The sequence below is a fragment of the Xenopus laevis genome, chromosome 3L (genome assembly GCF_017654675.1).
Source record: "Xenopus laevis strain J_2021 chromosome 3L, Xenopus_laevis_v10.1, whole genome shotgun sequence".
NCBI classification, from domain to species: Eukaryota; Metazoa; Chordata; class Amphibia; order Anura; family Pipidae; genus Xenopus; species Xenopus laevis.
In genome coordinates, this window is record NC_054375.1 from 167,911 (window position 1) to 186,645 (window position 18,735).

Here is an 18,735-nt window from a genome sequence, read left to right on the forward strand (position 1 = left end):
GTCAAACTTCCCCTTAAATCTATTGGGATTATGAGAAATAATCCATGTTATAATGTTCTTTGTCTCTAAAATGAGGGTGAAATTCATGAGCCAAATCACTCGACTGGTTACTCAGGAAAATAAACAAGTCCTACTCAATGATATGGGAGTTTTGTTCTTCATTAGGGTCACTGAGATTGGAAATAAGTAGGGATTCTATAGCAACCTCTATAGTAGGGTTAATACATTTAGTAACTTCATTAGTAATAAGAGAGTAGTCAGATCTATGTGACAGTTTTGGCTGTGGATTTCAGAATTCCATTTCAGAATCCTTAGCATTTGGTCAAGTGTCCTTTCCTCCCCACAATGAATGACTTCAGCTTTATAATTACACAGAAAAAGGAAATCATTTTTAAAAATTTGGATTTATTTGTATAAAATGGGAGATGGCCTTCCCGTAATTCGGAGGCATTCTGAATAACGGACTTCCAGATAACGGATCCCATACCTGTAGAATGAATATGAGTAGGAATTGATTTTTGCTAGTACCCAGATCGGGGGGGGGGAATCATAAGGTTAAAGAATAAAATGGCCTCAAAGAAGAGCAAATGAGAGAAAATCTCCTCTAATGATCGATGACATGTTCCACTGCAGAATGTGCTCATATTTGTAGAAAAAGAATCCAATATTGTTATTTACAGATATGTTTTATTTATAGAAACCAAGTGAAAGTGGGGGTCCTGGTACAAAGCCTGTTACACGGGACAGCATGGCAAATACTGATAATGTTCCTATTTACACACGACATGCCACTATAGGGGGGCCGCTGGCTCTGCTAGAGGAAAGGTGCAAACACAGAGCAGGTCATTGTGCTGAACATACCAGCCCCTGAGTGTAAGTACAAGGGTCCCCCCATCTCTCTCTCTCTCTAGCAGCAGCGATTTGCCCCTACATTATCCAAGTCCACCTGCCACACGACAAGCTCATCCTTAAATAAATTGGCATCAGTTCCACAAAGGATTTAAATAACATCTGGTTATTAATAATAATACAAACAGTATAAAGCAGAATCAAGTCATTCTAGAAAAGTCTCATTAAATAGTCCCTTTAAATAAGCAATAAAGCAGCCGCAGCATCACTCACACTGGATAGTCCAACGGCAATAGATCTCAGGAGCCCGTCAGGTACAATTCTCTCTCTCTTGCTCTAGGATCACCCCTCCAAATCCATGCACCGGAGCAACATCTCAGGGAATTAGCACTGGACTCAGTGACTGTTCCCTTCATCAAATGATTCCACTCCGGAGTCACTGGCAGCCATGTTTACCCGTTCCTGACGTTTCTTCATGATCTCATGCAGCTCTGAACCCCCACTTTGTTCCTGGAGGATATACATGGAGAGCAGTTATAAGTGATGCACCAAATAACCCTAATACACTGGATGCACTGTACTCCAGTGCTCACATCCAGTGGAATATAGCCCTATATTAGAAGAGAGTCTCTCGCTAACTAAATAGCATTATTATTATTACTCGATGTAACCAGTGTATAGGGCAGGGACCCCCAACCTTTCGGGGAGCAACACTAGCATAAAAAATGTTCTTGGGGTGCCAAATAAGGGCTGTGATTGGCCATTTGGTAGCCCCTATGTGGATTGTCAACCTACATTGAGACTCTGTTTGGCAGTACACCTGGTTTTTATACAACTAAAACTTGCCTTCAAGCCTGGAATTTGAAAATAATCTCCTGCTTTGAGGCCACTGGGAGCAACATCCATGGGGTTGAAGGTCAACATATAACTTTGTATCTATTACACTGTATGGAAATACTGATTCCCGGAAATGTGCAACCCAAGCCGAACACAGAACAATGTGGAAACTGCAACGCGCAGAACTGTGCTGAAAACGTATGTTTAACATGTCTTGAGCTTGCGCACTGCAATACAAGGACCTATCTAAGGAACAAGCCCTTTCATGATATGCTTAGAAATAACATATTCTAAGGAAATTCACAAGAATTCATCGACTCCTGCCTAGGGCCCTATCAATGCTGTAGGGCCCCTCAAGCACTAGAAAATCATTTAAAGGACCATAGCTAAAATGTAGTGTCCTGTTTAGACACTAATGAAATCTTCATTCATTTCGGATCTGCTGTACTCAATTTCCTATATGCTGCACAGAATCCTTTAGGTCAGCGTTGCCCAACTTTCTACCTGTAGTGGGTCGTTCATTTCTAACACCATGGGGCAGATTTATCGAGGGTCGAATTTCGAAGTGCAAAAAACTTCCAAATTCGTAGGAATTTTAACATTGTACGATCGTACTTCGAATCGAACGATTCGAACTATTTAATTGTAAAATTTCACTTTGACTTCTAAAAATTTAGCCAGTGTATTAGGGTCCCCACAGGCTAACATAGCAATTCGGCAGGTTTAAGGTGGCGAAGTCGAAGTTTTTTAAAGAGACAGTACTTCGATTATCAAATGGTCGAATAGTCGAAGCATTTTCACTTTGAATCGAACTCGAATTTGACCTATTCGATGGTCGAAGTATCCAAAAATTACTTTGAAATTCGAAGTTTTTGAATTACAATATTCACTTCGAATTCACTTCGACCCTTAGTAAATCTGCCCCCATAAGGACTGGATTATATTATGATGATATACAATGAAGTCTAAGGAGTAGACTAGGGACTATAAATATCCCTTGGGTGCTCCATTCAACCCACAGGCCTTCAATTTGGACAGCCCTGCTTTGACTGTCTTGCTGGGGCCACAAGAAATCTCACTACTCTGTCCCATAACAATGTGAGGCTGTGGCACTGAGTAACATCACAAAGTAGTCACAAGTCTCAAGTCTTACACACAGTGCTATACATTGGGGTATTACCAGCAGACCCAGCTCAAGACCTAAACCCTAACTCAACACATTTTTTGCTGCTGGTGGGGTAGCACAGTGCTGCGTGACACAAAGGCTAACACTTTAGTACAGAAGCCTCCGTGATTGCCAATTACGTACCCCTCCCCTCCAATTTGCCTGTGGCTGAGCACTTGAGACATACTGCACGGAATGGCAGAGCATAGTATCAGGTGATCACTTGGGTTTCTCTGCCAGCAGATGATTTCTAAAAAGGAATTTGAGGCCCCCTGAATCCCATTTGGGCCCAATATGCTGGATGGTAGCAGGTGCCCCAGACTTACCTCAATAGCAGCCTTCTGTACTGTAACTTGGTTATACACCCTTGAGCCTTCCGGACACACAGTCTTCAGTTCATCTTTAGTGAGAGAGAAAAGCTGGGCTCCTGTGAGCACCCCAAGGCTGTCGACAGTTCTACGAATGACAAGAGCGAATGGCATTAACATGAAGATGCGGAAAGAGATAAAAAGATACAAGATAAAAAAAGGATAAAAAAAGCTGAATAAATATATACACTGAATTGAATCCCTTGGCCTGTAACCAGGATTTCACATCCTCTGCCGGTGAATTGTAAGAAATATGGACGGCCAGTGTGCTTTGCCGCGGCACAGTAAATTTCTTCTGTGCCGCACTACGTCCGATGGTGAGTCTGTGGATTAGTTCATCCTGCACTTCCTCCATCTGAGATTTCCTGCCTAGACAAAAAGAAACGTACAAGTCTGTGACTCAAGCAGTGGGTGGGACTAGATAACTGATGCCAGATTACAAGGGGAGGGTACAGTGGTCTGTGACTCAAGCAGTGGGTGGGACTAGATAACTAATGCCAGATTACAAGGGGAGGGGACGGTGGTCTGACTCAAGCAGTGGGTGGGGCTTAAACACTCTGATGGCAGATTTCAAGGGGAGAGGCCAGGGGGCTGTGACAAGCAGTGGGTGGGGCTAAAACACTCTGATGCCAGATTACAAGGGGAGGGGCCAGTAGTCTGTGATTCAAACAGTGGGTGGGACTAGAACACATTATATTGGTGGGTGGGTTTAGAAACACTCATGTCAGAGATGTGGAAGTAGGTTTTAACACCAAGATAAAACTCAGTGTAGCAGTGAGGTAAGGGAAATGTGCAGGTAGGATAAAAGTCAGGTTTCGTATCAAGTTACAGGACAGTGGTACATGCTAATGTATGGTGAAAGATCCTTACGATTGGCTGGAAGCTGCTGGAAGCCATGTTGCTCTCGGACAATTCCTCCTCCTCCGCTGTCACTGGACACGCTGCTCTGTCGACTGATTGGTCCGGCAGTAAAGAGCTTAGCCACGGGCAGTGATGGCGGCTGAGTAGGGACTAAAGGGGAATATGTTGGTGCTGGACTTGGTGGTGGAGAGGGAGCCTCTGGAATTGGACCTGCTTGGTTTTGTATAAAGTTGGACTTCTGTTTCTAGACAGACAAAGAACATTTAGACTTTCCCTAAAATGTCCCCATAATGCAAAAATCACAATATGACAATCTGTGCAGCGTCCTGGCAAACTCCTCTTCCTCGCAGTGAGGAACGCATCATTCAAATAAACTTGAGTCAAATTCCAAGGAAACCTCCCAAAATGTAAAGGTATCACTAAAGGGGAGGTGCAATTTCCCCAAATGTACAGCATCCACATTCATTTTGTACTAATTGTATGTTGTGAAGACCAGCCTCTCCACACCCCATGGTGGATATGCATCTGCTACTCCCTACTTTCATATACCTGTATTTATACATATGGGTAAGTAGAGAATAGAACATTCCTTCTATTTATACACGTGTGGATGGAGCTGCTATGTTGGTTCCCTTTAAGTCTGTGTGTAGTATTTACATCCTTAACCTTGAGGGTAACATGAAGGTGAGTGCAGGAGGGAAGAAGACATTACCTCAGACAGTTCTCCCAGTAATCGCTGTCAGGTCAGGAAAGAGAGAGTCACATATGATACAACTGACTGATCCAACACTGCACTCACACACAGGGATAGCACACAGAGACATGCAATTAGAGACTTATGTGCCCTCATTATACAGGTAGGGTGCCTTAGAAGGGTATTGGCACCAAACGAGAGCTGCCATACTGCACTCATACACCCAGTGTCTCCATGGGATATTAAGGCCTGAAGCACTCAGAGAAATTGCCAGTCCAGCCCCTCTGGTATGTGGTGAGCCTCATCCCATCTGAGAAATCAAATTCCCCAATAATCTAGAAGGATTAAAAGCCACAATCTCTGACAAACACAGTGGCCCCAGACCCCTAATAGACACTGTTGGAATGTACAACAGAGGCTGCAGTGAGAAGGGACACGCATGCACACACAGCACAGGAAAATTAGATAATTACTGAATGTACACGTCAATTCTGGGAAGGGACACACATGCACACATGCACACACACAGCACAGGAACATTAGATAATTATTAGTGATGGGCGAATTTATTCGGCAGGCGCGAATTTGCGGCGAATTTGCGCGATTCGCCACCAGCGAATAAATTCGCGAAACGCCCGCGAAAATTTGCGGAAAAAAACGAGACGCCGGTGCCGTTTCGCGAATTTTTCACCGTTTCGCAGAATTCGCCCATCACTAATAATTATCTACTGAATGTACACATGGAATTCTGGGAAGGGACACACATGCACACACAGCACAGGAACATTAGATAATTATTGAATGTACACGTGAATTCTGGGAAGGGACACGCATGCACACACAGGAACATTAGATAATTACTGAATGTACACGTGAATTCTGGGAAGGGACACACATGCACACACACACAGCAGATATGCAGTTAGTTGGCTTTGAGGAGAACACACAAAGAATAAATAGAGGGGCTAAAATGAAGCCACTTGGGGCAGAGTGAGGGTAGAAGGGAATAATTAGAGGGAGCACTCGGGGTTCTGGTACCTGGAAGATTTCAAATTCCGCCTTTGGCATTAAAAGCTACAGACACAATTCAGCACTTAGAAATATGAAGGGGAATGGGGGTGCTTAGCACTATATAGGGGAGCACACCAACACACAGCTTAGCAACATGAGGGGTGTTGGGAGTTGTAAAACACTCCAATACACAACTGATCACTATGATGGGGAGCACGAGGGGTGGAACACACTAACATACAGGGGAGCAATTTGATGATGATGAGGAGGAGGACCCCCCCTCATTACACTGGAGCAAAGGCAAAAGGTTATGCACAATACATGGGGTGACATATGTAGTACCTGCATTCCAGACTTTGATTTAAATGAAACATCACGTGACACACCTACAAAAGCACCTACCCTAAAATTATAGAGGCTCCATACGTCTGATGGTCTCCTCTAAGTATAAGAGTACAGGGCCAGATCTAGGGGTAGTAGCCACCCTAGGGTGCACTCATTAAGGGGAATGGGGGACAGGTGGCTAGTGGTTGTGATGGAGGAGGCACAGGGAGTAGACAATACCTGGATTGTTTGAGTGTACACTGCTTCCATTGGCTTTGCAGAGTGATCTTGAGGCCTCATTGCTACCAAAATATTGTTTGGCACAAAACCAACTGCCCCACCTCCGTTCCGAACTTTCCACCACTGCTTCTTATCATCGATGACCTGGGGAAGTCACACAAGAGTCACTCATTTGCAATGGCAATTTGTTCTACAGGATTTTAAGGTGAAAGGACCAGGAGACAGCAGAAGGGTGGAACAGATCCTCTCTGGGATTTCTGCCTCTGCCCATGAGACCCTTTATCCATCACTACGTTTGATACTGTATTCATGAAATGTCCACTATGCCCCAGCTGGGGTTATGTAAATAATTCATATTGCAACCCCTTATGCTGAAAAGATCTATTTGTGCTTTATGAAAACAAATGTGTGATGTGAATGAAAGCTCCATTTGTTTTTCCTTCTTGTTAAATAAAGAGATACAATTAAAAATAATCAGAAGCAACAGCGGAGAAATAAGAAAAGGACAGAGAGGTGCTGCTCTGAAAAGCAAATTTAAAAAGTAATTTAATGTATTTAGAAAAATTAAGTTCCCCTTTAATCCAACATTACCTCCAAGACATCATCTTTAAGGACAGAGAGTTCATTAGTGTTGCGAGCTACAAAGTCGTACTTGCACGTGGCGTATTTCTGGGGCTCTGATTGGCCGCACTCCTCAAAATTCCTATAATGAAAGAACAGAGTTAACTAAGCAAATAATCTATGAATGATCAATGTCTGCTCCTTGATTTGCATGTTAATGGCAACACCCAGGATAAAACAGACAGACTGAGCCCAACAGGAGACAATCATCAGTTCCAACTATTCCTCTACCAGACACCCCCAACATGAGACAATCATCTGTTCCATTTATTCCTTTACCAGACACCCGCAACAAAAGCCATCCAAGCCCAATTATTCCTCTCTAGTACATTCCCAACATGAGACAATCATCAATTCAAACTATTCCTCTACCAGACAACCCCAACATGAGACAATCATCAGTTCCATTTATTCCTCTGCCAGACACCCCCAATATGAGACAATCATCAGTTCCATTTATTCCTCTGCCAGACACCCCCAACATGAGAAAATCATCAATTAAAATTATTCCTCTACCAGACACCCCAACATGAGACACTCTTTAGTTCCAGCTATTCCTTTACCAGACACCCCCAACATGAGACAATCATCAATTCCAACTATTCCTTTACCAGACACCCCCCAACATTACCCAATCATCAATTACAACTATTCCTTTACCAGACACCCCCATGAGACAATCTTCAGTTCCAACTATTCCTTTACCAGACACCCCCCAACATTACCCAATCATCAATTACAATTATTCCTTTACCAGACACCCCCATGAGACAATCTTCAGTTCCAACTTTTCCTTTATCAGACACCCCCAACACGAGACAATCATCAATTCCAACTATTCCTTTATCAGACACCCCCAACATGAGCCAATCAATTACAACTATTCCTTTACCAGACACCCCCATGAGACAATCTTCAGTTTCAACTATTCCTTTACCAGACACCCCCAACAAAAGCCATCCAACAGCAAGTCACTCCCCAGCAAGTCACTCTTCATTCCCAATCATTCCTCCCCAGACTCTACAACATGGACAAAGCAACAAGAGCCCCCCCCCTTGATGCCAACACATACTCTTAGCTCCCAACAGATGAAATAAATAATAAGCATTAAATAACCTTTAACTCTTTCAAGTCTTATTAAAATAAATCCTTGACACAAAAGTGCACATTTTAGATGAACAGGAGGCCAACAGTCATTTCAGAGGGGTGTTTTTATTGCCCCTCCCCTCTAATTCTACAATATAGAATTTCTCTTCACCAGTCCTGCCCAATTAACTGTTCAAGGCCCAGTCCCAGGAATCCCATTCAGCAAGATCAGTTTAGTAGAAATACGATACAGTAGGTCAGTTTTGTTTGGCCCAATGGTTCTGTAACAGTTTTCCAGTTGGATTAAGTGACTAATGTTCTGAAGCGACCCAATAAAGTGGAGTTCCCTCTCTGACCCATCATTTAAAGTGTCCTCTTCTGATGATGTAGCCAAACATCTCTCTTCCCCACACAGCAGGGTCTCTTTCTGCCCCATATGAACTCTCTCTTCTTGTACAACATCTAGTTGAGAGTCCTCTTGTCTCTGCCTCAACTGACTATTTGCTCTCTCTCTCATTCTGCCCCATCAACAAATGCATAGAGGATGTTATCGTCTCCAAAACGGTCACCACGAGAGCCAATGAAAAACCCTGGTTTACAGCACATGCAAGGTTCATGCACGGCTAAGAGAGAGAGGTGCTGCTTTCCGGTCAGGGGACAGAGTTGCTCTTAAAACAACCAGGGCCAACCTCTCTCGAACCATCCAACAAGCAAAGCAGGAGTACACACTGAAGATTCAAAATCATTTCAACAACACAAAAGACTCTGGCAAGGCATTCAGGCTGTCACACAGTACAAGCCTGCGCGGAGCAGCAGCGACGAAGATGCCACACTCCCAGAGGAACTGAACAAGTTCTACGCACGGTTTGACGCCATAAACAAAGAGCCTGTGAGGAAAGCCACACCTCATCTCACCGACCAAGTCATCTGTCTGCCCGCGGCCGACGTGAGGCGAACCTTTACCAAGGTCAATCCACGAAAGGCTGCTGGACATTCCTGGTCGTGTGCTCAGAGACTGTGCTGATGAGCTGGCTGACATCTTCACTGACATTTTCAACACATCGCTAAGCCAGATGATCATCCCCACATGCTTCAAGTCCACCCCCATCGTTCCAGTGCCAAAGAAATCTTCAGTAACCTGCTTGAATGACTACCGCCCTGTTGCACTAACCCCGGTCATCATGAGATGCTTCGAGAGACTTGTGATGGCACACATCAAGAGCACCCTCCCCCGCACACTGGACCCACTACAATTTGCATATCGGCCAAACAGGTCAACTGAGGATGCCATATCTTCTGTACTCCACCTCTCACTAACTCATCTGGACAAGAAAGACAGTTATGTGAGAATGCTGTTTATAAACTTTAGCTCAGCATTCAATACCATCATCCCTCAAAAGCTGAGTGGGAAACTGAGCGAGCTGGGATTGAGCACCTCTTTGTGCAATTGGATCTCGGACTTTCTGTCAGAGAGGCCTCAGTCTGTTCGTATCAGCGACAACGTTTCCAGCCCCATCAGATTGAGCACAGGAGCTCCTCAGCCCGTTGTTGTACACATTGCTGACACATGACTGCATAGCTAGACACAGCTCAAACCACATCATCAAGTGGTTGACGCCGATGACTGACTGTGGTGGGGCTCATCAGCCACAACGACGAGTCGGCGTACAGAGATGAGGTTCAGCAGCTGGCGGTCTGGTGCAATGAGAACAACCTGAATGTGGATAACACGAAAGAGATGATTGTCGACTTCAGGAGAACTTGCCCTGCTCACACACCACTCAACATCAACGGCTCCACAGTAGAGAAAGTAAAGAACACCAAATTCATGGGAGTCGACATCTCTGATGACCACCAACACCGCCTCCATCACCAAAAGGGCTCAGCAGCGTCTTCACTTCCTAAGACGACTGAAACGGGCCAGCCTTTCGCCTCCCACCCTCATAGTGTTCTACCGGGGCACCATAGAGAGCGTCCTGACGAGCTACATCTCCCTCTGGTACAGTAGTGCCAGTGCTGCTGAAAAGTCTAGAGCGGACTGTCAAGAGCAGCTGGCAACATCATTGGAGTGGCTCTTCCATCACTGCAGGACATGTTCCACAAGCACTGTGCAAGAAAGGCCTCCTGCATTGCACTGGACTCCACCCCTCCGGCATCCGGCAGACGCTTTCGCAGTATTAAAGTCCGAACAACCAGGCTGCGCGAAAGCTTTTTTCCACAAGCGATCAGACTCCTCAACTCACTGCCTGCCTTCCCACTACATTCCAGACACAACTGAACTGTGAACTTAACTTTGTGAACTGTTCATTTATTTGCACAATTCTAAAGTTTTACACATGTATATATCCAATTTCTGCCAATATATTGCACATTTCAAATGTTTACATATTTATTGTGTATTCTAAGTGCCTTTTTGTGATATGTACGTAGCTGGAGCCACGTCGTCTCGTCTCACTGTATATTCGTATACTGCTGAGATGACAATAAAGTTTACTTTGACTTTGATATAGGGGAGTTTACTTTTTGTGTCCTCTACTCACAGGGACTATTCTCTCTTTCTCTGCCCCACATACCCGTGTGCTCTCTGCCTGATACCATAGTGTGTTCTTTTCCCCAAAATAAAACATATGGTGCCCCTCTCTCTCCACCCCAGGTGTAATGTCTTCCTGCAGCTCAACGGAACTCAGTGCCTCTATCAATGCCCTGGGAATATTGCAGATAAATGTAAATAAATTATGAGTATAACTTGCTGATTTGTAAATAAGCCAAAGGGAAACCAGAATGTTATGAAATATCTTTATTGACAAAAAAAGAACGCATTTCATAATTTATGTATATATCTCAAAGATTTCTTCATTGAAGTCTATGTTAAATTATTTTAGGATTTTAGATTTCTATTGTCATGCAATTGTTTTTAATAGGAAAACCTATTTTTTTTTTTTGGAAAACTCTTGGCAAATTATAGTCCGTTCCCTCCTTCTCATAAAACAAATTGTTTTGGTATTATGAAGTCCCATATATATATATATATATTATGGATAATCATAGGGCACAGAGTAAATAAGCTAAATACTTGTGGCTATTACATGCCACCCCACTGCCACCTTTTCATGCTGCCCTCTCATGCCCAAAGTGTCAGGGCCATTGCAGTGCTCACTGCCCATTGCAGATAAGCCCCATCCACAGAGGAAAGCTTGGCTTGACTGTCACAAGGTTATTGCTTTAACTGTTATGAAATGAACAGTCTAGAGGTCTGGCATTTAATATGCTAAGTAATTTAACTGTTGTGCCATGGAACCCACAGCCTGGCATTTATTAAGCCTAGTTGTGCCATGGTACCCACAGCCTGGCATTTATTAAGCCTAGTTGTGCCATGGTACCCACAGCCTGGCATTTAATAAGCCTAGTTGTGTCATGTTACCCACAGCCTGGCATTTAATAAGCCTAGTTGTGACATGGTACCCACAGCCTGGCATTTAATAAGCCTAGTTGTGCCATGTTACCCACAGCCTGGCATTTAATAAGCCTAGTTTTGCCATGTTACCCACAGCCTGGCATTTAATAAGCCTAGTTGTGCCATGGTACCCACAGCCTGGCATTTAATAGGCCTAGCTGTGCCATGTTACCCACAGCCTGGCATTTAATAAGCCTAGTTGTGTCATTTTACCCACAGCCTGGCATTTAATAAGCCTAGTTGTGTCATGGTACCCACAGCCTGGCATTTAATAGGCTAGTTTTATCTGTTGTTTAACTAGAAAGACACAAGAACATTATAAGAAGCAGGGAAGGGGTGAGGTAGGTAGGGTTATATGATTTGTAGGTAAATAAATGTATTTGGTGTATTTGGCAATGATTAACCATGCAGAATGTAAGTGCTGCATGCAGTGGGGCAGGAGACTCCAAGAGGTAGAAGGCATTTCTATTTACAAAAGATTTGGCACAAAAAATAAAGACATATTGGGCCAAGTCCCTGAAATGCTGTTTTTTCTTCTTTAGATGAAAGGGAGCATTTAATGCACAAATTCCACGGAAACCAAAGTTAGCGCTTAAAGCTATACACATTCCTGTGATGGAAACAGAAGTAAAGTGATCAGGAACATCTCCAATCAGCAATTCCCGCAATCAGCTTCTAATACTCAGTGGGATTCCCCTGACATCTACACGTAAAGCCATGCTAGCTACTCCCAGCACCTTGGCTACTCCCAGCACCTGGCTGCTCTCATACTGTGGAGAAGTGTCGTATAAGCAGGAGTGAGAGGAGTGAAACTGGAGGAAAGGAGATTTAATCATCAGCACAGAAAATAATTCTTCACTGTAAGGAGTCAAATTATCAAAATCCTTAGCAAGTTGCTAACAAGTGATTCATGAGAGGAAGAGGAAAGGCAATTCAATACAGTTGTCCAATCACTGGTGCCAATAGTGGATTATTCCACTTATATAGTAGAAAAAGGGAAAGATGGTTTCACATTCAGCACACTTTTTTATGTAATGGCATTCAACGTAGAGGGAGCAACATAAGAGCAAGTAGGTTATCAAATTACTATGAAGAGGTCTAGTAATGAGCGTCTGATTGGTGGAATTGAAAAGGAGATTTCATCAGCAGCATATAAAGGGGTTCTTTACTGTAAGGACAGTCAGGTTGTGGGATTCCCTACTAAATGAGGGGGAACAAGTGATTCATTGGTGGGGAGGAAAGGAGATTTCACCAGTAGCATAGGAAGGGGTTCTTTACTGTAAGGACAGTCAGGTTATGGGATTCCCTACCAAGAGAGGGGGAATGAGTGATTCATTGGTGGGGAGGAAAGGAGATCTCACCATCAGCATAGGAAGGGATTCTTTACTGTAAGGACAGTCAGGTTATGGGATTCCCTACCAAGAGAGGGGGAATGAGTGATTCATTGGTGGGGAGGAAAGGAGATTTCACCATCAGTATAGGAAGGGGTTCTTTACTGTAAGGACAGTCAGGTTGTGGGATTCCCTACCAAGAGAGGGGGAATGAGTGATTCATTGGTGGGGAGGAAAGGAGATCTCACCATCAGCATAGGAAGGGGTTCTTTACTGTAAGGACAGTCAGGTTATGGGATTCCCTACCAAGAGAGGGGGAATGAGTGATTCATTGGTGGGGAGGAAAGGAGATCTCACCATCAGCATAGGAAGGGGTTCTTTACTGTAAGGACAGTCAGGTTATGGGATTCCCTACCAAGAGAGGGGGAATGAGTGATTCATTGGTGGGGAGGAAAGGAGATCTCACCATCAGCATAGGAAGGGGTTCTTTACTGTAAGGACAGTCAGGTTATGGGATTCCCTACTAAAAGAGGGGGGAACGAGTGATTCATTGGTGGGGAGGAAAGGAGATTTCACCATCATTGAACACAATTAGCATTTAGCCAACCAGGGGCTTCTCCGCCTCTGGATAATCTCGCAGAGTGATAAAGGGCTGAAACCAATGGACCTGACCTCACTCAATATGTAGCCTCACTAATCAAATCCATTGAGTGTTGTACAAGGGGCCCCTGTGCCCTGCCACAGCCCCACCCCCCAGGCTCATTAGAGGGGTCAGCAGTGCCTTTGGGTTTCCCCCATCAGAAAATTAGAAAAAAGCCTCCAAATCTGTTTCTGTTCAGTGACTGATTCTCCACAGTTTTACCAATTTTACTCCCATTAATTTCAGCATATCTGCGACTCCTCCTACTGTGCCCTTCCCACATCATTATCCCACTCCCCTGTACCCCCAGACTGCCCGTTACTGCACTTACCCCTCTGAAGGTGGATAACGGGACACATTGGAAAACTGAAAGGAACACAAAGTACAAATATTAGTCACACTCAAACATAAGGCATGCACAAAAGACTTGTGCACAAATAAGGCACAGACACATAATATACACACACACACACACACACACACACACAACACAAATAAGGCACAGACACACAGTATACACACAATCACACACAACACAAATAAGACACAGTACACACAAGCAGGATGGTGCTATGGTCTCACCACAATTGGCACACTGTTGAAATCCTGTTTCCGCTGAAACTCTGCAACGTTTGCCACAGACTCGGCCAAGAGAGAGAGTTCTTGTTCCTTTGGCACCCCAGCACAGGTCACAAGAGGGGGCTCCCAGCCGTTCCTGAAGCGCGGGATATATGGGGGAATAAACTGCTCTTTCGGCCATTCTGCTCTGTAGAAAGAAAGGCAAATCATTATACCTAACTCTGTCCAGCACTTCTGATACACATAAAATGATACACTCACACAGGAATGTATATATGTGTATACACAGCACTGTACAGATATGATAAAGAACATGGAATTATGTGGATACAGCAGATACACTTTTGGCATAGTTTTGCCCCTTTTACTCCTCCATGGCAAATAGCTGCTCCTTATTAGTATAATACCTATAATAAAGCTGGTACTAACATCTCTTAGTGCTTAGCACAGGGAATACCTATGCTGCCATAGTTTTATGGGATCTCTCTGTACAGACTATGAGCAAACTTAGGGGACTGTTCCTGCTGAATTGTGCTTAGTACAGGGAATACCTATGCTGCCATAGTTTTATGGGATCTCTCTGTACAGACTATGAGCAAACTTAGGGGACTGTTCCTGCTGAATTGTGCTTAGTACAGGGAATACCTATGCTGCCATAGTTTTATGGGATCTCTCTGTACAGACTATGAGCAAACTTAGGGGACTGTTCCTGCTGAATTGTGCTTAGTACAGGGAATACCTATGCTGCCATAGTTTTATGGGATCTCTCTGTACAGACTATGAGCAAACTTAGGGGACTGTTCCTGCTGAATTGTGCTTAGTACAGGGAATACCTATGCTGCCATAGTTTTATGGGATCTCTCTGTACAGACTATGAGCAAACTTAGGGACTGTTCCTGCTGAATTGTGCTTAGTACAGGGAATACCTATACTGACATAGTTTTATGGGATCTCTCTGTACAGACTATGAGCAAACTTAGGGTCTGTTCCTGCTGAATTGTGCTTAGTACAGGGAATACCTATGTACCATAGTTTTACGGGATCTCTCTGTACAGACTATGAGCAAACTTAGGGACTGTTCCTGCTGAATTGTGCTTAGTACAGAGGAATACCTATGTACCATAGTTTTATGGGATCTCTCTGTACAGACTATGAGCAAACTTAGGGGACTGTTCCTGCTGAATTGTGCTTAGTACAGGGAATACCTATGCTGCCATAGTTTTATGGGATCTCTCTGTACAGACTATGAGCAAACTTAGGGACTGTTCCTGCTGAATTGTGCTTAGTACAGGGAATACCTATGTACCATAGTTTTACGGGATCTCTCTGTACAGACTATGAGCAAACTTAGGGACTGTTCCTGCTGAATTGTGCTTAGTACAGAGGAATACCTATGTACCATAGTTTTATGGGATCTCTCTGTACAGACTATGAGCAAACTTAGGGGACTGTTCCTGCTGAATTGTGCTTAGTACAGGGAATACCTATGCTGCCATAGTTTTATGGGATCTCTCTGTACAGACTATGAGCAAACTTAGGGACTGTTCCTGCTGAATTGTGCTTAGTACAGGGAATACCTATACTGACATAGTTTTATGGGATCTCTCTGTACAGACTATGAGCAAACTTAGGGGACTGTTCCTGCTGAATTGTGCTTAGTACAGGGAATACCTATGTACCATAGTTTTATGGGATCTCTCTGTACAGACTATGAGCAAACTTAGGGACTGTTCCTGCTGAATTGTGCTTAGTACAGAGGAATACCTATGTACCATAGTTTTATGGGATCTCTCTGTACAGACTATGAGCAAACTTAGGGACTGCTCCTGCTGAATTGTGCTTAGTACAGGGAATACCTATACTGACATAGTTTTATGGGATCTCTCTGTACAGACTATGAGCAAACTTAGGGGACTGTTCCTGCTGAATTGTGCTTAGTACAGGGAATACCTATGCTGCCATAGTTTTATGGGATCTCTCTGTACAGACTATGAGCAAACTTAGGGACTGTTCCTGCTGAATTGTGCTTAGTACAGGGGAATACCTATGCTGCCATAGTTTTATCGGATCTCTCTGTACAGACTATGAGCAAACTTAGCGGGCTGTTCCTGATGAATTGTGGGTCAATGTCTGTATTCAGGGGGATCATGGACACCCACCATAAATAACACCAAGATCAATAACAGAAGGAGCAGGAAAATATCCAGTTGCAAATAATGGAATGTACAAAGGCCATTCCCAGTGGAGGAGTTACACATGAGGGAAAGGGATTTCAGGTGGAGGGTTACCTGGATTTGTTCCATGCATCACCTAATGACGTCCATAATTGTTTCTCCTCTTTATTAAGGATGAAGTTGAGGAAATCGAGTGCGTCCTTTATGATAAGGGGGCTTAATACTGTCCGTGCAAGATCAGGACCCCCTGTGGCCTCTACCATCTAAATGTGGCACAAAAATGAAAGTCAATACACTGACATTAATACAAAAAGCGAGGGTTGCTAGGTGCTTCTTACACAAGGAAAAACCGCAGAAATGTAAGAAGCAAAGACTTGTAAATATTTAGTGACCCCACTGTCTGAAGCAGACCAATCCTTTAACTTTAAACGGCAAAAAAGAACACCTTGTCATGAAAATTTGCACAATGAGAGGGCTATACAGAATTACACTTGGGGTGATAGTATAATTAGTTGCTCAGTCCAAGCTAATTGCTGATTGGTTGCTCAGTCCAAGCTAACTGCCGTAAACAGGACACACTTTACAGCATAAACCCTCATGTATTGAAAGGGATACTGTCATGGGAAAACATGTTTTTTCCAAAATGCATCAGTTAATAGTGCTGCTCCAGCAGAATTCTGCACTGAAATCCATTTCTCAAAAGAGCAAACTGATTTTTTTTATATTCAATTTTAAAATCTGACATGGGGCTAGACATATTGTCAATTTCCCAGCTGCCCCCAGTCATGACTTGGGCTCTGATAAACTTCAGTCACTCTTTACTGCAAGTTGGAGCGATATCACCCCCTCCCTTTTCGCCCAGCAGCCTACCAACAGAACAATGGGAAGGTAACCAGATAGCAGCTCCCTAACACAAGATAACAGCTGCCTGGTAGATCTAAAAACAACACTAAATAGTCAAAGCCAAGCCACTGAGACTGATTCAGTTACATTGGGTAGGAGAAATAACAACCTGCCAGAAAGTAGTTCCATCCTAAAGTGCAGGCACAAGTCACATGCCTGGGGGCAGCTGGGAAACTGACAATATGTCTAAGCCCATGTCGGATTTCAAAATTCAATATAAAAAAAATAATTTTATGAGAAATGGATTTCAGTGCAGAATTCTGCTGGAGCAGCACTATTAACTGATGCATTCAGTCCCTTGAGAAAGATAAAGGGATGCAGAATAAATGAGACATTGGGAGGACAAAGTGGCTGTGGTTGGACACTTACCATATGAAGTGGAGTGAAGAGAAAGTGGACTAGTTCTGAGGCGCTGGGGTTCTGAATGTGAGACTTCAGTTTTGCCTGATAAACAAACAGAGGATTTTAAAGAGGTTGTTCACCTTTAACTGTTAGTGTGATGTAGACAGGTATTCTATGACAATTTGCAGTTGGTTTTCATTTTTTATTATTTTTGTGTTTTTTGAGCTATATAGCTTTTTATTCAGCAGCTCTCCAGTTTGTAGTTTGGTTGCTAGGGTCCAAACTCCTCTAGAAACTATGCTTTGTAATAAACAAAATAATCTAGTGCCAGCTGTTGTTCCCCATATTTTGCTGCAGTTGGATCCTGCTGGCCAGTCCCAACGCACCAGAAGGTTGATCCCGTGCTTGAACTTCTGAAAACAGTCGGCAAACTCCTCTTGTGGCGGTGGTTTTGCCCGCAGGGTTAGAACTCCCTCTAAAAAGAAAGAGGGTGGAAAAGGAGTCAAGTAATGGAAGGAGTGAATGCAAAATAAAGATTTCTACAAAGAGACATCCTCACCCCCCGGCCCTTTCTTCTTCTTCCCTTTCTTCCGTTTGGAAAGCTCGGAAAAGGCTTCTGCCGCCTTCTGGAGCTTCATGATGAAAAACTCAACATCGTCCAAAATGTGATTTAGGATTTGCTGCGAGAGAATTAATAAAAAAATAAATTAAATAATCTTAACCAACTTGGCAACCACAAAAGCCAGAAGCTTAAAGGAGAAGGGAAGGTTAAAACAAATTAAGCTTTATCAGAAAGGGCTATATAAATACACCAGTAATGCTGCTCTGAATCCTCTGTCCAAAGAAACACCACATTTCTTTCCTTCTATTGTGTACTCATGGGCTTCTGTATCAGACTGTTTTCAGCTTAAACCTCCAGGGCTAGGGCTTGAGCATGCTCAGTTTGTTCCTCTCTCCTTCTATTGTGTACTCATGGGCTTCTGTATCAGACTAACTGTTTTCAGCTTAAACCTCCAGGGCTAGGGCTTGAGCATGCTCAGTTTGTTCCTCTCTCCCTCCCTGCTGTAATCTGAGCCCAGAGCTATGAGTGAGCAGGGAGAGACTCAGACAGGAAGTGATGTCACACCAAGCTAATATGGCAGCTGCTATCCTAAACAAACAGAGACAGCTTCTAGAGCTGGTTACTCAGGTATGGTAAAGCATTCTACAGAATAAATATAGCATTCTAGCTTGCACTATTGTGGTTAATCTATCGG

The 18,735-nt window shown here is 43.6% G+C and overlaps 1 protein-coding gene across 1 annotated transcript in view; it reads right to left on the bottom strand.

The window, feature by feature from the left end:
* Positions 1–674: 674 nt before the first annotated feature.
* eps8.L (epidermal growth factor receptor pathway substrate 8 L homeolog) overlaps positions 675–18,735 on the bottom strand; it is a gene marked incomplete at its 5' end in the record, with an annotated part of 40,337 nt that continues 22,276 nt past the window's right edge. Inside the window, 12 exon segments of the mRNA NM_001091108.1 lie at positions 675–1,359; positions 3,178–3,307; positions 3,408–3,588; positions 4,090–4,324; positions 6,350–6,493; positions 6,941–7,052; positions 13,813–13,847; positions 14,064–14,247; positions 16,349–16,497; positions 17,507–17,581; positions 17,866–17,954; positions 18,039–18,159. Of these exon segments, the coding sequence (NP_001084577.1) occupies positions 1,246–1,359; positions 3,178–3,307; positions 3,408–3,588; positions 4,090–4,324; positions 6,350–6,493; positions 6,941–7,052; positions 13,813–13,847; positions 14,064–14,247; positions 16,349–16,497; positions 17,507–17,581; positions 17,866–17,954; positions 18,039–18,159 (1,569 nt within the window). The 3' untranslated portion in view covers positions 675–1,245.